The sequence below is a fragment of the Ceratotherium simum genome, chromosome 11 (assembly GCF_057802395.1).
Source record: "Ceratotherium simum simum isolate JZ-2026a chromosome 11, ASM5780239v1, whole genome shotgun sequence".
Classification (NCBI taxonomy): domain Eukaryota; kingdom Metazoa; phylum Chordata; class Mammalia; order Perissodactyla; family Rhinocerotidae; genus Ceratotherium; species Ceratotherium simum.
Window position 1 is genome coordinate 17708021 of NC_141910.1, and position 24032 is coordinate 17732052.

Here is a 24032-nt window from a genome sequence, read left to right on the forward strand (position 1 = left end):
CGCCTTCCCTCGGCCATTTCCCCTAAGCTCTGGAAAGACTCTTATTTCCTGGAATTTACATCACTGGCTAGCGGTTTCCTGCCCCCCGCTTCCCGTCTCCCTTTCGCTTCTCAGCCTCCTCCTGCCCGGCTGGGGCCCGATCAGCAAGTAATGGTGTCCACATCCCTTAGTTGACCAAGGTGGTACCCAGATTCCGAGGTCTCGCTCCTTGGTGCAGTGTCGCTTAACCCCATACCTACCTCCTCCCTCCCAATCCTCTCCTCTGCCCGCCCCGCGCCGCACAAGGAGGAGCCTAAATGTCCTCTTCCACCACTGAAGGGGATTGTGGTGCGTAAACAGGATTAACTCTCTCGCCCCCAGCTGCGCTGATCTTCCAGCGGCCTGCTGGCCGAAGCGAGGCCACGGGTGCGCGGAGGGCGCAGCACAGGGAGCGGGGGATGGGGAAGCTCGGGGCCTCGGAGTTGTCTCCGGGGCGCGCTTCCTCGCCGGGTGGGGCGGGGGGCCACAGCCTCTGGAGCTGCTCCTCAGAAGCCCGAGCGGACCGCCGCGACGGCGCGGGCTCCTAGAGGCAGCCTCCCCTCCGCCACCTCCCTCTCCCTCCCCGCGCTTCCTCTCCGCCCACCGCGCTCCAGCCGCTCGGGCGCAGCCGGCGCTGTCCTCCGCCCCCCGAAGCCGCCGCGCCCGCCCCGCGCCCAGCCATGGGGGACCTGCCGGGCCTCGTGCGCCTCTCCATCGCGCTGCGCATCCAGCCCAACGACGGCCCGGTCTTCTTCAAGGTGGACGGGCAGCGCTTCGGCCAGAACCGCACCATCAAGCTGCTCACCGGCTCCTCCTACAAGGTGGAGGTGAAGATTAAGCCCCCCACGCTGCAGGTCGAGTGAGTGCGGGCGCGCGCCACCGCTGACCAGCCCCGCTTAGGGGACGGGCGGAGGACCGAGGTCCCCGGGACAGCCTGAGCCTCTCCCGGGCCACTCTTGCCTCTCGCCGCGCCCAGCGGGCGCAGGGGATGGGGAGAAGAGGTCAGGTCCCTGCTGCCCTTGATCCCCTCTTCTGCCTTACGCTTGTCTTTCCTCTCTTCTCGCTTTCCTCCACCCATTGCGGTGAAGGATGTTTAAAACAGCGAGAGGAAGCCAGGGGTTTGGGGCGGGGGCGGGGGGGGGGATGAGGGGGAGGTGCCTTCTCTTGTAAATTTCTCATCCCTTCTGTCCAGCCATCAGCGCAGACCCCGGGGCGGCTGGGGTGGGGCAGGAGGGAGAAGCTCGCCGCGGGGTTCACCTACCGCAATCCCGGTGCTCCTCTCCCTGGTCCTGGCGTCCAGCCCCGTTCTGCCTGCGAGGCTGAAGGAGGGGAAAAGGCTGAGGAATGAGGTGTAAAGGCGGGGGTTGGGCAGTTATTGGGGCTCCCTGAGGGATGCTTCACATTCCTCCATCTGCCCTTATGTGGCTGGGACCCCAGGGCTGGAGGAGCAGCCACAAGTCAGAGGGCAGCCTCTGCCTAGGCCTAGTCTCGCGGTTTCTTTTCCTGGTGTTTTTCTTTTTCCCTGAGTTGTCTGTTTAGCCTGGTGACGGTGCCAGCGATTTAGCAACATCCTCACAACAAACCGATGTTTTTTTATTTATTCGTGGCGGGGATTATCTCTTCCCTGCTACCACAGATCGATGCACCCAGTAGACCTCTGGCTGGAAAGTCAGTATGGGAGGGTGCCGTAGCTTATGGGGAAGAATCCAGCTGTGGAGTCCTTTACCTCTCAGCTTCTACCTAAGCATGGTGTGAAGTCTAGTGTGGAAAGAGAAAATAAACAAGCATGTATTGTCTCTACCATATGCTGAGCTTGGGGTTGGGGGTGGTGAGGGCTTTGAATCCATTAGACACCTTTTATAGCTTAAGTGTCCATCCTAGTCATTAATTCAATAAACTTGTATTGGCCTTCCAGGTGCGGGCCTGAATTCAAGGACCTAGAACCAAAGCCTCGTTTGTTTCTGATGCTTCTTGTCCATCTATTTGTCAGCATCCCCCACAGCTGCATGCACCCATTACCCTCACATTTCCCAGTGTTCTGTGCATCTCAACATGATCCAGACTTTTCTTTTTCCTTCTTTCCCGGCAACCTCTTTTCCCAAGTTATCTGTTCTATATGCTGTTTTGTTCAGGGTAGTTCCTCTATTTTTCAAGCTAATCTAAAAACAAATTTGTGTTAATGATAAAACCATCTTTTTCTAGTTGCACTTTAATTTTTCAAGGGTTTTTCAATGCCCTAACTCAGTGGTTCTCAAACTTGAGCGTACATCAGAATCACCTGGAGGGTGTATTAAAACACAGTTGGCTGAGCCCCACCCTAGAGTTTCTAGTTTACTTGGACTAGAGTGGGACTTAAGTATTTGCTTTCTAATAAGTTGGCGGGTGATACTGATACTGCTGGTCCAGGGACTACGCTTTGAGAACCATTACCCTAACACAAGGGAATAATGCTAGTGAGAATTTCTGGTGGTGTGACTGGCTTGAGGAAGAGTATCCCAAATCATGGGCCCCCCTGATTGTTGGAACAGAAAAATCAGGAGAGAACTAGTTCAGTGGTTTTCAATCCCACCTGCACATTAGAATCACCTAGGGAACTTTAAAATAAATGTACCAGTGCAGGCCCAAACCACACCCCAGACCAATTGAGTCCTAATCTCTATGGTTTGGGATGGAGCTGGGTATAGATAGGTTTTTGATAGCTCCATAGATGGAAACTAAAGAGGAGGACCTGATAGAGACTGAGTTGGCCTTGTACAAGTATTCTGGATGAGAATACTGAGGTCAGTTCAGAGAGATTAAGTAGTTGGACTAGGGTCACATGACTGGTTAGCTGGAGAACTCAAGCCTCCTAAACTTTCAGAACTTTCTACCATACCACAGTGTCTCCTTTAGCCACACCCTGTAGGGTTCCTGCTTAGGGTTGTGGTCCAAACCAGGACAGGGTGCCTAAGCTAATTCCTTCCATATGTGGTGAACTCAAGTCCATTGCAGGAACATTTCCATTGGTGGTGTGGTTGTCCCGCTGGAGCTGAAGTCTAAAGAGCCTGATGGGGACAGAGTTGTTTATACGGGCACATATGACACAGAAGGCGTGGCCCCAACCAAGAGTGGAGAACGGCAACCCATTCAGATCACCATGCCGGTAAGGCCTGTTTAGGGGTGTTGAGGTGTGGTAACAGAGAAAATGGAAATCATGGAAAAGAAAACAATCACTGTCTTCCCTTAAGAAAAGATACAAAATGAAATATTATGAAATTATGAAATATTTCAATTCATGGTTTCATATTGGAATCCATTTGTCCATAATGTCCTGATACAATTAATTAAATAGTCCATGCTTCTCCAATGGTCAGTTTCATAGTAATTTCTTATATGGCAAAAATTTTAAGTGTTTCCATACACTTTCTAATCTGTTCCGTTGATCTGTCTATTCTCATGCCAGTACTGCATTGTTTTAAATAGGTTGCTTTTCATGTATTTTGTAACTGGCCACCTTACTGAACTTGGTTACTAAAATTTTTCATTTAATGATCCTAGGTTTTTCAGATAGACAATCATAATCTACATATATAACTGTGTCAATTTCTGATTTTTTTCCTGACCTTATTGCACTGGCTAATGTTTCTAGAATAATGTTGCCTGCTAATGGTGGTAAGGGGCATCCTTGTTTCCAGGGTTTCACTATTAGCCACAATGTTAGTTTCAAATATTTATCATGTTAAAGCATCCTTTTTCTAGTTCACTAAGAGGTATTTTTTTAATTGAGAGATGTGTTGAATTTCATCTAATTCCTTTTCCCATCTATGGAGATAATTTATCTCCTTTGATATATTAATGGACTAATTACAAATACTAAACTTCCCTTTATTTCCTAAAATAAACCCTACTTAACATCATGTATTATTTTTTAATATATTGCTAAATTCAATATGCTAATATTTTATTTAGGGTTTTTAGATTTTTATTTTATTCATTTTTTTATTTGCTTGATTTGTTAGCAAATATATAACAGTTTCCTATATATTAGACACTGGGAAAAGAGTGGCGAACAAAATAGATATTCCTGGCTTCATGGAGCTTCTAATCTAGAGGAGGAAAACATACTTTATACATGATTATCAATAATAAAGTAAAGAATTATTATTATAGAAAGTGTAGTGAAAAAGTAGTGGTGCCCTTGGAGCATATACCAAGGTCTGGTCCTAGTCGAAAATTTTGGGGATGGCTTTCTTGAGAAAGAACTAAAGGATGAATAAGAGTTGAGGGAAGAGGGAGCAGTTGAAGAAGAGGAGCTACAAAGCTCAAGAGCTGGGAGAGAGCATAATGTGTTACATTGAAAAAGAGAAGCCCAACATGGCTGGAGTAGAGAGTAAGGCAGAGACTGGCTCAAGATCAAGCTGGAGAGATAAGTAGAGGTTAGATGTTACAAGACCTTCTTTCCTTATTGGATTTATCCTAATGCCTATAGGAATTCATTGAAGTTTTTAAATCAACTTTGATATGCAATTTACATACAAATTGTATGTAAATATATAAATGCACCAATTTAAAGTGTACAGTTACATAGGTTTTGACAAGTAGATACTACTGTATAATCACCACCCCAATAAAAATATAGAACATTGCTGTCACCCGAAAAAATTCCCTCATAACCATTCGTAATTGGTCCTCCCAGTCCTAGCCCACTCTGATGTTTCTGTCTCAATAATTTACTGTTAACTGTTCTAGAATTTCATGTAAATAGAACCATGCTGTTGTGTCTGACTTCTTTCACTTAGCATAATGTTCTTGAGATTCATCCATGTTGTTGTATGTATCAGCAGTTGGTTCCTTTTATCATTGAATAGTATTTCATTGTATAGATATACTACAGTTTATTTATCCCTTCACCAATAAATGGACATTTGGGTTGTTTTCAGCTTTTGGTATTATGAATAAAGCTGTTATGAGCATTTAAGTATGAATCTTAGTGTGCACACATTTTCATTTCTCTTGAGTAAATACCTAAGAGGAGATTTTACGAATCACATGGTAAGTATATGTTTAACTATATAAGAAATATCCAGGCTGTTGTACCATATTTCTACCAGCAATATATGAGAATTCTAGTTGTTTTACGTACTTAATTATGTATTTTAAATTTGGGAATGCAAAAGACCTAGAAGAGCCAAACAATTTTGTTTCATGAATTATGTTATAGTCTCTAAGTCAGGTAACATAAATCTTCCAGCTTTGTTCATTCAAAGTTATTTTGGCTACTTTATTCAAAGTTATTTTGGCCACTCTAGGCCCTTTGCATTTTAATATAGATTTTAGAATGAGCTTGTCAATTTCTCCAAAAATTTGAATGTGAATTGGGTTTGTGTTAAATCTATAGGTCGAGTTAGAGAGATTTAACACTTTAATATTGATCCTTCTACTACATGAATATATCTCTATTTAGATCTTCTTTAATTTCTCTCTGTAATATATTACAGTGTTCCCTGTACAGATTTTATATGTATTTTGTTGAATTTATCATCAATTATTTCATATTTTGAGTGCAACTATAAATGATGTTTTTATTGCTGGTATATAGAAATAAAATTCTTTTTCTATATTCGTCTTGAATCTTGAGGCCTTGCTAATCTCGCTTATTAGTCCTAATAGTTTTTTTTTGTAGAATCTCTAAGATTTTCTATATATGCTATAATGTTATCATCAAATAAAAAGTTTTTCTTCTTCCTTTCCAATCCATATTCCTTTTATTTCTGTCCTGATGGCAATGGTTAGGACCTCCGGTTTGATGCTAAGTAGAAATGATGAGAGTAGACATCCTTGTCCCTCAATTTTAGGGAGAAAACATTCAGTTTTTCAACACTAAGTTAATGATGTTAGCTGTAGGTTTTAAGGGCAAATGCTTTTTACCAAATTAAGGAAGTTCCTTTCTATCCCTAGTTTGCTAAGAGTTTTTATCATGAATATGTAGTCAAATGTTTTCAAATATTTTTTCTTTTTCTTCTGAGATGATCATATGATGTCTTCTTCTTTATTCTATTCTATGTTCAATTACATTGCTTGTTCAATGTTAAAACAACCTTGAATCCCTGGGATAAATACCACTTTGTCATGGCATAGTCTCTGTATATATGACTGGATTTGATTCATTAATATTTTGTTGACAATTTTATATCTATGTTCCTGAGGGATATTGGTCTGTGGTTTTCTTTTCTTGTAATGTCTTTGTCTAGTTTTGGTATCAGAGTAATAATGCTGGCTGCATAAAATCATTTGGAAAATGTTCACTCTTCTGTTTTCTGGAAGGGTTTGCATAGAATTAATATTATTCTTCTTTAATGTTGGATAGAATTCACCAATTAAGGCATGCATTTTACTGTGAAGGTTTTTAGTTACAAATTCAATTTTCTTAATTGATATTGGGCTATTCAGGTTTTATTTCTTGAGTTAATTTTTGTAATTTGTCCTTGATGTCATTCATTTATTTCAATTAAATTGTCACATTTATTGGCACAAAGTTGTTAGTAATAATCCCCTATCATCCTTTAATGTCTTAGGATCTCTAATGATGTCCTCTCTTTCATTCTTGAGATTCATAATTTGCCTCTTTTCCCTTCTGATCAGTCTAGCTAGAGATTTATTAATTTTATCAGCTTTTTCAAAAACTCAGCTTTGGGGGCTGGCCCGGTGGCGCAAGCGGTTAAGTGCATGCACTCTGCTGTGGCAGCCTGGGGTTCGCCGGTTCGGATCCCGGGCGCGCATCGACGCACTGCTTGGCAAGCCATGCTGTGGCAGCGTCCCATATAAAGTGGAGGAAAATGGGCACGGATGTTAGCCCAGGGCCAGTCTTCCTCAGCAAAAAAAGAGGAGGATTGGCAGATGTTAGCACAGGGCTGATCTCCTCACACACACACAAAAAAACTCAGCTTTGTTTTCATATGTTTCACTGTCCCATTTTCTATTTCTTTGATTTTTGGTCCTATCCTTATTTACTTCTTTTCTTTGCATTAAGATATTTTAATTGAGGTATTAAACACACACACAATGTATACACACATACAGTAAAATAATCTCTTTGTATATTGTACAGTTCTGGTTTTCAGTAGCTTGACCATATGCACCTAAGTATGGTTTACTTTGTGTCTTTTCAGCTTGGGACTCACTGAATTTCTTGACTCAATAAATTAATGTCTGCCATTTCCAGTCTGCTATTATGTTTATCTTCTGAATCTTTTTATACATTGTATTTTTCAGTTCTAGAATTCTTATTTGGATTTTTTGTAGTTTCCATTCCTCAAGATTCCCTGTCTGTTTGCTCATTGAGACCATGTTTCCTTTACTTCTTTGAGCATATTTATAATTGCCAGTTTGAAACATTTATCTGGTAAATCCAACATCTGGCCCCATTTAGAGTAAGTTCCTATAGAAGGACATTTTTCCTGAATGTGGGTCATAATTTCCTGTTTTGTTATGTTTGGTAATATTTGATTATAAACTAAACATTGTAGATAATATATTATTGACTCTAGTTTCTATTTTATTCTTCTGAGGATTATTATCTTTTTATATTATAGCATGCAGTAACATTCCTGGACTCATACTACAAACTCTGTCTTCCCAGCAGTGTGTAGCAGCTAATATCTCTGCTTAATTTTTTTCAACTTCCAGTTGCTGCTTTTCTAGCCTGGTGCCCTTGTGCCAGTGGAGTTTAGCAGTCAGCCAAGGAATTGGACAGTTTATACTGAGATTTTGGGATCCATCCACCTCGAGGTTCCTCTAAATTTCCAGCTGCTCTGCCAGTCCTGAGCCCTTTGCTTTGACACTTCAAGCCAGTAAGGCTTCAACTTCTCAAGTTTGGGAATGCACTCAATCAAAAAAAAAAAAAAAAGACAATGAACTTACAAATCTTATTCAGTGTAGTTTTCTCTTTCAAGGATTGACTCTTTGCTGGTTTGTCTGCGTTTTTCAATAGATCCCCCAGTGTGGCCCCCTCCCACCAGCCCATACATACACTTAGCCAGGGATTATGGCAGAGTTATAGATTATGGCAGACTTTGAGTGTCACCTCTTCTGCAGCTCTCTTGCTTCCAGAATTTTCTCCCTAATTTTCCAGCCGCTCTGCCAGCCCTGAACACTGTCTCCTGCCACTTCTAGCAGATAAAGCTGCATTTTCTTCTGCCAGACCTGCAGGGGATTGGTGAGTACCCTCAGGTAAAAAAGCCACCAAGACAATTCTCAATTGTTACAGTAGAGGTCTTTCAACAGTAAATCTCCTCCGGTTTCTGTCTTGCTTTTAGTGACTTTTTTTGTTTGTTTGTTTTTAGTGAGGAAGATTGGCCCTGAGCTAACATCCATGCCCATCTTCCTCTATTTTGTATGTGGGATGCCTACCACAGCATGGCTTGACGAGCAGTGCGTAGGTCCGCACCTGGGATTCGAACCTGCAAACCCTGGGCCGCCGAAGCGGAGCACATTACTTAATTGCTACACCACTGGGCCAGCCCCACTTAGTCACTTTTTTTGTGTGTGAGGAAGATCAGCCCTGAGCTAACATCTGATGCCAATCCTCCTCTCTTTTGCTGAGAAAGACTGGCCCTGGGCTAACATCCGTGCCCATCTTCCCCTTTTTTAAAAACCTTTCAGTGTAGGAGTTCTAGTTCCTGGTAATGTGATGAGATTTGCATGTTGTTAAAATCAGTCTAGTAGCAATGTGTAGATTAGAAAGGGAGAAAGGTGAAAAACAATTAGAAGTCCTTGCAGGCTAAGTTTTGGTGTCAGGGTTAATAGCTTCATAAAATGAACTGGGAACATTTTTATAGTTTGTGCTCTGAAACAATTTCCTTAGTATAGGACTTAGCTATTACTTGAAAGTCTGACAGAATTTCCCCATAAAAGTCAGGGTCCAGGGCTGGCCTGGTGGTGTAGTGGTTAGGTTCATGTGCTCTGCTTCAGTGGCCCAGGGTTCACAGGTTCGGATCCTGGGCACGGACCTACACACCACTCGTCAAGGCACGTATTTGAAGGGAATATCTTTAACTTTCAATTTAGTCCATAACTTTTGCCTTTTGGGAGCTTTGGGAGTTTTATTGGTCCATTTTAGTTGTTTTTCTGAGGAAACCATCCATTTCTACAGAAATACATTTTAAAATGTATTTTTAGATTTCTAGGAAAATATTTGCCAATCACATATCCAACAAAGGGCTGTTGGATCAAAATAAATCTCTTTTATCATATCAAAGAAATATCCTTCCACTCATGTGTCTCAAGAATAGCATATGTAATTAGAGTTAAAAGGAAATATTAACTTGAAGCAGAACTGCAGATACTAAAGTTACCAGAATTTTAATGAGAGCCCAGAAGGCAAATGAGCTCACTTTAATTTGTTCCTTCTTTCACTGAAGTTGTGCTGAGCACTGGGTCAAGTGCAGAGGAGGCCACCATAGATAAGACTGTGCCCTCTCTTCCAAGTATTCACAGAACAGGAGAGGAGACCTCGGGACCTTCTCTCTGGAGCCAGTATGGGCTGGGGGCACCAGAGCTGTAACTTCCTCGGTTTCTTCCTGAGGCTGCTGCTCCCTCCTGGGTCTCTGGTCTTAGAAGGATGGATTCATACCTTTTTTGCTATAGGTATAAACAAAACACTGGAGAGGAAGATTAACTCAAACCATTTAGAAAGGACTTGATTAAAAACTTCTTAAATGGATCTTTAAAGAGAAAATTTCTACATTATTTTGGATGGCTGAAGGACAGATTTTTCTTAATGTGAGAATGATTCTGACTTAGTCATGAAAAGAAAGATTTTATTACTTACCATAAGCCTGGATTGCCTGTCCAGGCATCTGCTAAAAGGTTGGAGAGTCTTTAAGCTACTAGACGCTTTAGGGGTATGTTATGGGGAAATAGATCTGCACTATCTACACAGGAACTCGTAAATCCTGAGTCCAAGTAGTAAAGCCTAGATTCTTACATATAATTTCCACATGTAGAAGAAGCAGATGATTGATAGGTAGTTGTTCCAACAATGATCACACAACTTTTGGTTTGAGCATTGGCCATATATTTGTGTCTTATCTGTATTAAGCTGATTCTAAGGAAAACAACTGAAATTAAAGAAGGTTTCCTGATCAAGTCAGCAATTCTAAGTTCAAATGTTTATTCTAGTGGTGAAGCCTTCAGATAGCCTCCGTCACTATTCTGTGACATTTTGACATCATCAGTATTTCAAACTTAAGTGTTAAAAATTACAGACACAACCACACTCTCACAGATAACACTGAAATCTTGACATATCCAGGAAATATAATTGATTAAGTAGCAAGTTCTTGGATTATTAAATTTATATATTCATCAAGGGAAACATTGGTGGTGTAGGTGCCTGAGGAAAAGTCAAGAATGTCAGAATTAGAACTAGAAGTTGGGAAGATATCAGGATGCTATCTACTTCTGTAATTAACTATGATCCCAGGCAAACCCTAACTCGGTGGGCCTGTCTTTTCAATGCAGAATAGGTGAATTCTACTATCTGATCTCTGTGGGTGCTTTCAGCTCTAACACGGTATGAAGATTACAAACTTACCCTTAGGGGTGTGATACTAGTATTTGCTGAAGAAGGTCAGATTCTCACATACACTCCTTTACCATCACACCAAATAGGACTGAAGGCCAACAAGTCCCTGTAGAATTCGTTCTTGGTTGGGCACAGACTCAGAGAGGAAGACTGGGAATGCATCCGAGAATCTCATAATATTTACGTGATTAAAAAAAAAGAAGTAGGGGCCGGCCCGGGGTAGTGGTTGAGTTCAGCGTTCCCCACTTCCACTTCTGTGGTTTGGACCCCATGCGCAGACCTACACCACTCATCATCCATGCTGAGGCCCACATACAAAACAGAGGAAGACTGGCACAGATGTTAGCTCACAGCTAATCTCCCTCAAGCAATAAACAAGAAAAGTGAAATAACGTAACAAGGTTCAGAAATTAGAGCAAATTTTTAGAGCAATGGTAATCCCTACATTTTGACTCAGTTCATTTTCAGATACCTTCCACATCTATACATTTTATAGTTGTAATTAGTTTTAATATATAATTGTCCAACTTTCTACATATTTATTATAATTTTAATGGTGACATGACTCTATCATGATGTAATGATTAGACTACTCCCCAGATATTAGATAAGTCAATTATCCCCATTATAAAAAGTGCTATGATGAATAATTTTGTGCATATATTTAGCTCAATAGGAGTAAAATTATTTGGTCAAAAGAAATGAATCTTATGGCCATTTTGGGTTTTTTTAAATGTTGTACAGACAATGTTACAATGTTACCAGCAATAAAAAAGTCTACTGGCTTTGTTATAATTATGACATCATTAGGAATTACTTTATAAAATAATAAATTTTTTAGCTTACTTTTCACTTTCACTTACAACAATGGACATTTCCACACATTAATTTTATTTCTTCTTGTATAAATTGTTCTTTCATGTTTTGTCAATATTTCTATTGAAGACTGTTATTTTTTTAAAAATTACAGACTCCTAATAAAGATAAAAAGTCTGTCATATCTGTCATATTTCTCTCACTATTGCTTTATTTTCATTTTCCATTGTGTAGAAACATAATTACATTTAACTTTCTCATTTTCCATTATGGTTTCTTCTATTTCAAGTTGAGAACATTATTTTTCCATAGAGTTGACAGTCTATTTTGACTTTTCCATAATTTTAGATTTTATTTTATTTAATTTTCCCCTCATTCAAACTTGATTTATATGTTTATACCATACATCATTTTACAAAGGATTTAAGACGGTATTTCGCATTTTATGCATCCCAGTAGTAAAGCCTCGGTTCTTACATATAATTTCCACATCTAGAAGAAGCAGGTGATTGATAGGTGATTGTTCCAACAATGATCGCACAGCTTATGGTTTGAATGTTGGCCCTGTATTTGTATCTTATCTGTATTAGGGTGATTCTAAGGAAAACAATTGAAGTTAGATAAGGTTCCCTGATCAAGTCAGCAGCTCTAGGGTTAAGTTCAAATTTCTTTCCAGTAATGAAAGCCTTACATAGCCTTTAATACTATTTTATGACTTTTGTCACCAGTTTCAAGCTTAAGTATTGTAAATTACAGACACAACCACACTTTTGCAGATAGCAAGGAAGTCTTGAGATGTCCCAGTAAATCCAATTAATCAAGTAGGTGAATCCAGCAAGGGATGAAGGGTGTACCAGAGCAACTTCTTATGCGTCTAAAGTTACTTCAAAGTAGTTTTTTGGATTTTTAATCATTGGATGAATGATGCTACGATAATTGGCTATTTGGGGGAAACATCACTGTTGTTCTCTCCGTTTTTTTTTTTTAAAGATTTTATTTATTTATTTATTTTCCCCCAAAGCCACAGTAGATAGTTGTATGTCATAGCTGCACATCCTTCTAGTTGCTGTATGTGGGACGCGGCCTCAGCATGGCCGGAGAAGCGGTGCGTTGGTGCGCGCCCGGGATCCGAACCCAGGCCGCCAGCAGCAGAGTGCGCGCACTTAACCGCTAAGCCACGGGGCCGGACCCTGTTGTTCTTTCCTGATACCATACTCCAAAACATATTTCAGATGGATCAAGGGGTCATCTGTAAAAAGTCAACTTTTTAAATAATCGAAATGAGAAGAATTAATCTAAACCTAAACGAAACAGAAGAAATCCAAAGGTGAAAATTGAAAACTTTGATTACATACGATGTAAAATTTCTGTCAAACATCATAAACAAAGTTAAATTAAATGTTTATTAAAAGGCAACTTAAATTAAAAGGCAAATGATAATTGATGAAAAAACTGTTGGTAACACTGATAGTCTCCTAAGCTGTGTGGCCTTGATTTGCCACTGCCCATGCAGACGTTCCTGCTGCCTTTCGTGACTTTCTGCAGCCCTTTACTGCCCACTGAAATTGAAGTCAGGAATTAGTCAAATGCCATCTGCCTTAGATTAATGGCAGTGAGCTCTTGATTCAAATAACGCCAGAGGCCCTCGTTTTGGGAGTTAATAAAGTGATACTCAGCTCTAAAACCTCTCAACACCCCCTTCAAAGAGCTATGTCGACTTGTATTTTAATGTGACTAACTCAGTCCCTCCAAGGAGAGAGTCCAGGGGAGATTCTGTCTGCACGAGTCATCATAACATTCCCCTTTTGTTGGCCCCCTGCAGTGGGAGACTGGTGGGAGTTTGGAGGAAGAAGGCAGGGAGGTAGGTATATGAGGCTGTGTGTGTGGAGGGAGGTAGCCTTACGTGTGCACTTGCAAATATAAAAGTTCTTCCTCATGTCTAGTCATTTGGCAAGATCTGTAACTTAATATATAAAGAATTCTTAGAAACCAGTAAGAAAATAATAGCCTGAGGATGTGGGAAATAGAAAAAGCAAAAAACATATATAGGCAATTCACAAAGGAAATAAAAATAACTAATATATTTAAAAAATGGCTTAATTTCACTACTGGTAAAAAATGCAAATAGTGCAATGCCAATTTTCACCTACAAAATTGGTGAAATATTAAAAAATGATACCAACTGTTCAGTGCTCGTATATTTCTTTATGAAATGTAGTGATTTTTATAAATTGGTGTTGTATGCTGCAAACTTGCTCGATTCACTTATTAATTCTAGTAGCTTTTCATTATATTGCTTAGTATTTTCTGCAAACACAGTTGTTCATCTGTGAACAGAAAGTTTTATTTCCCTTTTTTTTCCTCTTGTCTTAAGGTACTGGCTAGGACTTCCAATACAATGCTGAATAGGACTAGTAAGAACCTATATCCTCACCTTATTCCGATCTTACAGGGAAAGGACTGTCTCTTACCACGAAGGATGATGTGAGCTATAGGTTTTTTATCAATGTCCCTTAATCAGGTTGAAGAACTTTCCTTCTATTCCCACTTTGCTGAGAGTTTTTTTCATGAATGGATGTTGAATTGCCAAATGCTCTTTCTGCATCTACTGATATGATTATATCATTTTTCTTCTTTATTTTGTTAATATGGTGAATTACATGGATTTTCAAATATTGAACCATCCTTGAGTTCCAAGAATAAACCTCTCTTGGTCCTGATGTAATAATTATTATATATTGCTGGATTTGATTTACTAATATTTCAAGCAAATAAAAATTATAAGCAAATTTTATGCATAAGTCTATGAGGAGTATTTATCTGTAATTTTCCTTTACTTGTAATATATTTGTCAAGTTTTGGTATTAGGGTAATGTTGGTTTCTTAAGATGAATTGAGAAGTGTTCCTTCCTCTGTTGTCTGAAAGAATTTATGTAGAATTGGTATTTTTCCCTTCAACGTCTGAATTTATCAGTGAAGCCCTTTGGGCCTGAAATTTTCTTTCTGGGAAGATTTCTAACTACAAATTCAATTTCTTTAGTAGATGGAGGTCTACTGATAGTTTGTATTTTTCAAGGAATTTGTCGATTTCAGTAAATGTATTGGTATAAGGTTGTTCCTAATTTAAGGTATATAGAATCTATAGTGATAGCATCTCTTTCATTCCTGATATTGGTAATTAGTTTTCTGTTTCTTGCTCAGTTTTGCTAGGGGTTTATCAATTTTAAAGACATTTTCAAAAGACCAGATTTTTGTTTTGTTGAGTTTTCTTTACAGTTTTTCTTTTTCTATTTCACTGATTTCTGCTTTTTATTGCCTTTCTTCTTCTTCTTCTTCTTTTTTTTTTTGGTGAGGAAGATTGGCCCTGAGCTAACACCTGTTTCCAATCTTCCTCTTTTTGCTTGAGGAAGATTGTCCCTGAGCTAACATCGGTGCCAGTCTTCCTCCATTTTGTATGTGGGACACTGCCACAGCATGGCTTGAGGAGCAGTGCATGGGTCCTTGCCTGGGATCCGAATCCATGAACCCTGGGCTGCCAAAGTGGAGTGTGCGAACTCAACCACTATGCCACCAGACAAGCCCCTGCCTTTCTTCTTTTTACCACTAGACTGGCTAAAATTAAAAAGACTGGCAATGCCAACTGTTGGAGAGGATGTAGAGCAACTGAAACTCTCATATTGCTGGTAAGAATGTAAAAGGGCACAATCATTTAGGAAAAGTATGACCATTTCATATAAAGTTAAACATACTTTATAAGACCCAGAACTTTTAGTCATAACTATTCAACTAAGAGAAATGGAAAACATGTATTTACTAATAAAACTTCAAGCAGTACAGGAATAGAGAGGCTTGGAATCTGGTAGGAATTGATAGGTGACATTACACTAAAAGTCACAGATGCTTATTTATACCAAATTTGTTTACTAATGAAGAAACATCATGTTTCTATCAACATAATAAGCTTGTTCTGTGCTCTCAACACAATGAATTTCTGAGTGACCTTATTCTTGGTGAATTTCTCATGTCTCCGGTAGAGGAGAGTGGCATGGTGAGTGAAGAGAAGCACTCTGGGGATTCTAGGCAAACTGGTTGTAAGACCACAGAAATTGTTGGAAACAAGCTCTTCAGATTCCTCATTTGTTACTGAGGACAACAAATGAGTCTCCTTTCCTTGGAATCTGATGGGTTCTTTTCCACATTTGTTGTGAAATGAAAATATACCAAGGCTTGCAACTTGTAAGCACGCTATGGCAGATAAAATGTCCAGGTATATAGTAGACTGTCAGTTTCAGAACTGACTGGTGGCTTAAACAGCCAACATTTATTTCTCACCGTTCTGGAAGTCCAAGATCAAGGCACCAGCAGATCTGATGTCTGGTGAGAGCACTCTTCCTGGTTCACAGACAGCTGCTTTCTTGCTGTATCCTCACACGAAGAAGAGCAGAGAGAGAGATCATCTCTCTCATGTCTGTTTTTATAAGGGCACTAATCCCATTCATGAGGGCTCCACCATCATGACCTAATGACTGCTGATAGGCCCCACCTCCAAATACCATCACATTGGGGATTTAGGCTTCATCATATGAATTTTGGGGGGATACAAACATTCAGTCCAGAGCAGTGTCCTAAAGCATTCTACATGTGACAATCCATAGATGTTCTCACTCTAGGAGAAAAAAGAAAAACTGTTCATTAACTCTTAGCTCATTGGTTTGGTACAGTGATAATAGTTCCTAGACAGGAATTAGGAAACCTAGGTTCTTGACCTGCTCCTATCATTAGCTGACTGCATAGTCTAGCCTAGGGCAAGTCACTTAACCTCTCTCCATCTTAGTTCTTTCATCCATAAAATGGTGATGTTAAAACCAGTCACAAGACCAATGTGGAATGACATATGTGAAAGTATCGTGTAAAATGAAGAGTGCTATACAAATGCACAAAATTATACCTGTGTATAAATTGCATCACCCAGGGAGCCTGCCTGAGTAAATTTTCCTTGGAAGGCACAGATGGCTTGGGAGGGAGTGGAGGGCCTTTGCGATTGCTTCTGTTCTTCAAGAAGAATGTCAGCTTTCGAGACCCCGCCTGTCCTTAGCTAGAGGAGAGGAAATTCTGAGTTAGGTGGTGAGATGCCCAGGAAATAAGAACTCCAGAAAGAATAGGAAGAAAGCCAATGGGAAGTCAAAACAACTAAGGCATGGGAGAGGGGGGTATATATGCATAGTTAGCAGCAGTTAATTTTACTACAACATGGCCTTGGGTCCAATATTAATAAAAGGGAAACAAAACTGAAATAGAAGCACCTAAACATTGCATGTCTTTAGCTATGACTGTTGCTGTCAGCAGATTTCTATTTTGGTCTCCTATGTTACTGAGAACTCTTAGATTGAGACTTTCTTAATTTTAAGATTATTCAAACATGTGTGTTAGTGCCTTAAGATTTTTCTTGCCTGTGGTCACAATCATCTTAGTTTGGTGTTTTTTTACGACCAACTTTTATTTATATCTATTTCAAAAAAGGTCTTGGCATTCTTTCTACTACTTACCTACCATGGTTTCAAGCTGCTTCCCTCAAAAGAGTAGATGGTGTTTGTAAATATTTTTATAACTTAGTTTAATTCAATTGCACTTGAATTGTGCAATGCCCTGTGCTGGTCAAAAATAATAATAAGTAACACTAAACTCCCTTTAAAAGTCTTGCTGATTTATAAAATGAGATTTCAATTTGTTCTTACCACCACTACCTTATTGTAAAGAAAATTGTAATATTTTCATTAGCATATATGAATCCTTAAAAATCCCTAGAGGACCGGCCCCGTGGCTTGGCGGTTAAGTGCGCACGCTCTGCTGCTGGCGGCCCAGGTTCGGATCCCGGGCGCCCACCGACGCATCGCTTCTCCGGCCATGCTTGGGCCACGTCCCACATACAGCAGCTAGAAGGATGTGCAGCTGTGACATACAACTATGTACTGGGGCTTTGGGGGAAAAATAAATAAATAAAAAATAAAAATAAAATAAAAAAATTAAAAAAATTAAAAAATCCCTAGAGTTTGAGGGATACAGATGTTAATTTTTGAGGGATGATAAATCTATTTCACCATTTAAAATATTCTTTCTGATTATAAAAGTAACATTGCAGAAAATCTGTGTAGAAAAGATAGAAAAACACTCTTTCTTAGAAGCTCCATTGTTAATACTTTTTCGTTTTCTGTTTTCTATACATCTTATTTTACATACTTGAGCTCATACTGTCAACTTTGTTCTAATCACTTTCTCTCATCATTAAAAACCCTAAATTCCTATTTAATGGTTGTATAAATCCATCATACAGATATGATTTTCATAATATTTTCCTAAAGTTGGATGCTTAGATTGCTTCTGGTATTTAGGAATTTTTGCTAAGTTGATAGATGGATAATATCACTGTAAAAGTTTTTATTTCTTTAATTACTAATAATATTACATTTGAATATTTTTCAGATGTTAGCTATTTTTCTCTTTTTAATGAACTGTGTTCCAGTTTTATCCAAATGTACTTAGTAATTGTTACTAATCAATTCATAAAATCTTTTATATTAAGGATGTTAACTATTTGGTAATACTTGTGAATACTTACAGTTTGGCTTAACATTGTTTTCTGATTAGAAAAGTAAAACTCAATCATTAAATTTTGAAAATACAAGTAAGTACATAGAAGAAAATGAAGCTTATTCCATCAGCGTTTCCAGCATTAACATGTTAATTTTAATTGAATTAGTATTAGACATTCTTTTTGGTACTCTACTTAGTTCAGGTAACAATATAGAATAATAGAAAAAGCTTATTAAATATTTACATTTAGAATTGCTACATAGTATTCCATTATACAGATATGCCATATTTAATTAGTGTCTTAAAGATGGACATTTAGTGTTCAGTTTTTGACTACTCTAAACACTGTGATTTTCTTAAATTATAAATGGAATTGCTGGATCTGCATATATTCTCACCTTTAACTTGATACAAATTACCCTTCCAAAAGGCTGTATAATTCAATTTCTATTGGCACTTTTTAGAATACCTATTTCCTTGTAGCTCACTAAAACTCAATATTTCTATTTTTTAATCAACTTTGAGGTATAGTTTACGTATAATGAAGGCACCCATTTTAAGCATACTGATCAATGAGTCTTGACAAACATATACATGTACTCATGTGACCACTACTCTAATCAAGATGTAAAATGTTTCCATCACCTCAAAAATTCCCTCTTGGGGCAGCCCTGGTGATGTAGCAGTTAAGTTCACGCACTCCACTTTGGAGGCCCGGGTTCACAAGTTCGGATCCTGGGCGCGGACCTACGCACCACTCATCAAGCCATGCTGTGGTGGTGTCCCACACACAAAATAGAGGAAGACTGGCACAGATGCTAGCTCAGAGACAATCTTCCTCAAGCAAAAAGAGGAAGATTGGCAACAGGTGTTAGCTCAGGGCCAATCTTCCTCACCAAAAAAAATAAATAAATAAAGTTCTCTCTTGCACATGTTCTTCAGTCATCAATCCCTTCCTCCCACCCTAGGCCCTAGGGAACCACAGATGTTTCCTGTCAGCACAGATTATATTCTATCACTATAGATTTTACATACATGTGAGTTTTATATAAATGGAATCATACGGTATATGTATTCTTTGGGGTCTAGATTTTTTTGATCCCCATGCTTTTGAGATTCATCCTTGTTGCTGCCTGAATCAATATGTTCCTTTTTACTTTTGAGTAAAATGCCATTTTATAGATATACCAAAACTTGTCTATCATCAGGTGAGTGATGAATCATTTGGGTTGATTGCACTTTGGGGCTGTTGTGACTCAAGCTGCTGTATACTTGTACGGGCCTTTAAGCCATCACTCTCTAAAAAGAGATACTTCATTTTCTTACCTTGGAGAAGATTTGTGGACTTTAGGTATATCACCACTGTTTCAAGTCAAGCAAATTTCCCAAAGAAAAGTCAAACCTTGTTTTGGGATCGAATTAGCAGGATGAGGCAATGGTGCAGGATATAATTTTGAGAGCATCTTGGAAAGCTATCTGAGAAGCACCTGATCACCCTCCTCCCGTAGCAGCCACAAACATAAGGCTCCTGTTGCGCACTGTCCTCCCCCCTCCAAGTCTTCTGGCTCCTGACAAGTCTAAGAACCCTGCCAAGTCAGTCCCTGTCCCCTCCCATGACAGGGGAGGGTCAGAGGAGAAAATAACGGCAGGCATCATACTGTTTAATGCCAGATCCCCTAAATAGCTCCAGGAGGCGGTAGCAGGGTCAGGCTACCCACAGGCCACTTGAGCACCTGCCCAGTGGCCTCTAGGGTATTCTGTACCCTCTTCTCAGCTACATGAGAATTGTTTGCTTACGGCTCAGAATTCTGTGCAGTGATTTGCAGGACCTACCTTCTGGAAGTAGAATGCAAGCTTCTTGAGAGCAAGAATCATGCCTTATACAAATGTTGTATGTGCAAGGCACATAGTAGGTACTCAAACAGGGTTTTGGGTAATGTATAATCGAAGCCTGAGTTGTGGGCACCGATTCCTGACTTATAAACACTCAATAGTATTTGAAAGTTAAAGTAGGGTCTTTAACAATCAGATGCTTCTGATAAAATATTTTTCCCTGGAATTGAAAATTAATGATGGCAGGGCAGTTGTATCTTATGTTCAGTTATGTTGTACATATATTGTTTTGTACAGCTGTCTTTTGAAATAGAAACCAAAAGACAATCATTCAACACTATTCCTTCTCTTCTCTTCCCAATCCCCCTTCTGTGGCACGCTCTGAAATTCTGCGATTTTAGGAGTGTTTTCCAGAAATTAAATGTAGAAAACAGATAAATTTGGGGATTTATGTTTATTAAAGGCAATATGATAGCAAATGCGACTCGTACAATGGGAATAAGATTTTATAGAAGAAAAACGGTTTGTAAACGGCTTTTCAGGAAAGTGCCTCCAGTAATAAAGGAAGATAGTTCATTAAAGGCTTAGGCTTTGCAGACCCAAAGAGTTTTGATTGATTACACTTGATTATGCAGGACCTCCTTCACTAACATTAGCTCTTGTCTATTGCTCATGGCAGAATGAGGTTTTTATGGGGCGTGTTTCTCTTCCCTCAGTTCACTGACATTGGGACCTTCGAGACCGTGTGGCAGGTCAAGTTCTACAATTACCACAAGCGAGATCACTGCCAGTGGGGAAGCCCCTTCTCTGTCATTGAGTATGAATGCAAGCCCAACGAGACACGCAGTCTCATGTGGGTGAACAAGGAGTCCTTCCTCTGAAGATGGCTCTTTCTGATGTTGCTGGACAATCTCTTCAGAAGTCTACTCTTAGATAATCCAGCACAAGCCTTCACCAAGGCACACCACACCGTTGCTGTTTCCCGTCGGGTGCCAATGACCTACTAGCCCCGATTGTTTTGAATGTGTAATTCTCCTCTGATGCAATGTCCCTGCCATAAAAGATCGTGATGTACCATCCCCGAAAGATCCCTTTGTGTATTCTATGTTGGTGTTCCTGCATCCGATTGTTCTCGTCATGCTATTAACTGCTTGTGACTGGAGCTCAGTGGAATCGGCAGGCATGTCTCATACTTAATGATTCCACTGAATGACTGCGATGTTTTGTTTCCAAGTTGAGTGATTCCCCTGTTTTTGTTAAATGTTAAATAAAAAATAACAACGTGTGTAGGTTCTCTCCCAAGTGTGATCTGGTAACATGTAACTTGCAATGTTTTCCAGCTCTCAAAGCAGGCTTTGTGAAAATGTAATACAAACAGCAGTAAATGGGACTCAAGTGTTGTGCCCCTTATAAATAGCTTTTTCAGAAAAGGATAAGGACAAAATAAAAGGACAAATATTTAATAAGTATTTGTAATGTATTAAAACTCTTTCAAGCAACTTAAGGTATTGTGCTGTGGCCTCGTGGAAACGGGAAAAAGCATTATTGTGGACCACTGTTGAACAAGGTAACAGGAGATAACCTCTTTGGCAAGCTACCCTCATGTTCAAACATGCATATTGATGACATCCCTACAGTCCCCTTCACTTGAACTTTGTAAAACTGTATATGGAACTGTAATCAACTTTTGATATTTGTTAATAAAGATATTGAAAATCATGCTCTGACTTGCTTCTTAATTTGAGCTACCCAGCAGATGGACCTCTGCTCCAGACCAGCTCCACTCAGATCTCCATCTACGTTGCAGGGTGAGGGGGATATCCCTGGAGTGAGTTAGCACACTTGCTCGTAGATCAACTCTGACAGTTTAACAGGAGTGCTCCAGCCAGCTCTAACAGGTACTTGGTGGACAAGCAAAAAATGCTTGTCCCTGTCCTCTCTCCATTCCTCCGTGGTGACCACTCCCCCGTCAGCCAGCTACGTAGCTGGGCAGCTTGAGGACATAGTGCTGTAAGCACGTGTACACCAGGTGGAGTACCTTGCCTGCTCCCAGGGCACTGGGAGGTACCTGGCACAAAGTCTGTACACTGCACAGTTTGAGGATGAATTCCCTAAGGAAAGAAACTTCCTCTTGAAAAGTGACATACTACCATGCAAGAATATTGTAATATCCACTTGGGAAACATAAGCTGGAAAAAGTTGGAGATTTGCAAATCCTGTAAATCCTGCGTGTAAGAATATAGGAGGTTAATGGGAGTACTGTAAAGAGTCTGTTTATTGTAGAACTAAATTTGGAAGGCTGGCACAAAACCTTTGCACCTCTACGTCACTTCCCTGCAATGAGGCTATACAACCAGCAGAGCACAGCAATGCCTTGCATTTTGGCTCATCATGAGTGGTGTTAAAAGAAAGCAGTCTGTCTCAATTCACTTGTTTTTCAAAGATAATAGTATCTATTACAACTGCAGCTAAATATAAGCATTAACCCATTCCTAATTACTATGTTTTTAAAAACTGAACTCTATTATTTAAATAGACATTAAGATATTTAAAGCAATGGATTTACTACAGAAAGAAGCTTAAGTCTTCTTCCAGAGTATCGGATAGAAATGCAGAGTTATTAGAAGATGGGGAAAATGTGAAAACTACATATTTTAATCTATTGAAGCATTTGATGAGTAAGTATTTTTATTTGTGAAACAAGAGGTTTCAAGCTAGTGACTCATCTCTCAGAGCCTTAGTATTTGTTTTGAGGGATGGAAGCAATGTCCTGGCTTTTGTAATTTTCCATCTTTTTTTTTTTTTTTAACTAGAGGCTTCAATTTTTGAGTTTGGAATGACTCAAGGCAGGGCTGGGGGAAATGTGGCCTAGTGTAACTGCACACACCTTCCCACAGAAGAGCGGGAAGATGAGCCCCAGATGAGAAGCTGGAGCATCTGAGTCCCACAGACACGCTGGTCGGGCCTATGTGGTCATCACCTTTCTATGTCTCGGTTTGCTTGCGTCTAAACAAGGAGTTAGGCTAGTAGAATTCTAAAGCCCTTTAAGATTTATGGTTTGTACCTCTACTTTATACTTCTTTTTTTTAAAAATGTATGTATATGTGTGTGTTCCTTGGGGCTGAGAGGTAAGATTGAATCAAGTGAGATGGGGAGGAGATGGAGACGAAGTAAACAGGAAATCTTAACAGCTAATCTGCCACGTTAAGTGATCTCTCCTGGCATATACTGTTCTACTTAGGATTGGACTCAAGCCCAGTCTCTTTGGCCACTTCTCGCATAGCTCTCCTCCTACTCCAAAATTTGAGTGCTCAGCTATATCAAGCTGCTGAGTTGTAACTTTGCCCCTCAGCCATCTGGAAGGGCTATTTTTATACAAGTTATAGCCACGTCTCTCTACTTCTAAGCATCAGATGGCTACCCAGAAGCTTGAGGAACTAGGCCATTCTTCTTTTTTTTTTTTTTATTTCTTTATTTTCCCCCCAAAGCCCCAGTAGATAGTTGTATGTCACAGCTGCACATCCTTTTAGTTGCTGTATGTGGGACGCGGCCTCAGCATGGCCAGAGAAGCGGTGCCTCCCTGCACGCCCGGGATCCGAACCCAGGCCGCCAGCAGCGGAGTGCGTGCACTTAACTGCTAAGCCACTGGGCCGGCCCTAGGCCATTCTTCTAATCATGATAATGACTGAAACAATTTTGAGCAGGTGGAAGAGTAGAAATGCCTTGAATTTATATTTCGTGACACCTCGCGTATTGAGAAGTCACTCATCCAGCCACCTGAACTGTCTGGATCACAGACAAGAACAGAAAGCATGCCCAAAACTAAAGATGTCACAGATGTCACAAAGCCATTCTCTGAAGGCTTGAGTCTTCTCTCAAAACCTCAGGACTCCTATTTTAGAGACGGTTCTAACACATGGGGTGATCTGGTTTCTGGCTCTTAGGAAATTGGAAGCAGAATAACTAGAGGAATAAAGGCAATTTGTAGAGACAGATATACTGAAAATGACTTTTTTCACAGAAAGAGGACAAAGAAAAAATGTGAAAAGCAGATATAGTAAGTCAAAAAGTATAATAAATAGGAACATCTCTATACTATAGGGACACAATCCTGTACTAAACCACAGTACTTTCTGTGGATATCAAGTAAAAATTGATATACATAATAATGGCCCTGATGGATTTAGGAAGATGATCCACTATCTTCAGA

General features: G+C 39.8%; 1 protein-coding gene across 1 annotated transcript; it reads left to right on the top strand.

Annotated features, from left to right (window-relative positions):
• The first annotated feature begins 603 nt into the window (after positions 1-603).
• On the top strand, positions 604-21541 carry CNRIP1 (cannabinoid receptor interacting protein 1). Its single transcript, XM_004435603.3, has 3 exons — positions 604-877; positions 3010-3160; positions 20539-21541. The coding sequence occupies exons 1-3, from the start codon at positions 699-701 to the stop codon at positions 20701-20703; spliced, it is 495 nt and encodes a 164-aa protein (XP_004435660.1). The 5' UTR covers positions 604-698; the 3' UTR covers positions 20704-21541.
• The last annotated feature ends 2491 nt before the right edge of the window (positions 21542-24032 follow it).

What these genes read in the sequence shown, in the direction of transcription:
- CNRIP1 (XM_004435603.3), top strand. Translation starts at nt 699, where the DNA reads ATGGGGGACCTGCCGGGCCTCGTGCGCCTCTCCATCGCGCTGCGCATC. An exon ending in CCCCCCACGCTGCAGGTCGA is followed by an intron (nt 878 to 3,009) that starts GTGAGTGCGGGC and finishes AGTCCATTGCAG; the next exon opens with GAACATTTCCATTGGTGGTG. An exon ending in CCATTCAGATCACCATGCCG is followed by an intron (nt 3,161 to 20,538) that starts GTAAGGCCTGTT and finishes CTCTTCCCTCAG; the next exon opens with TTCACTGACATTGGGACCTT.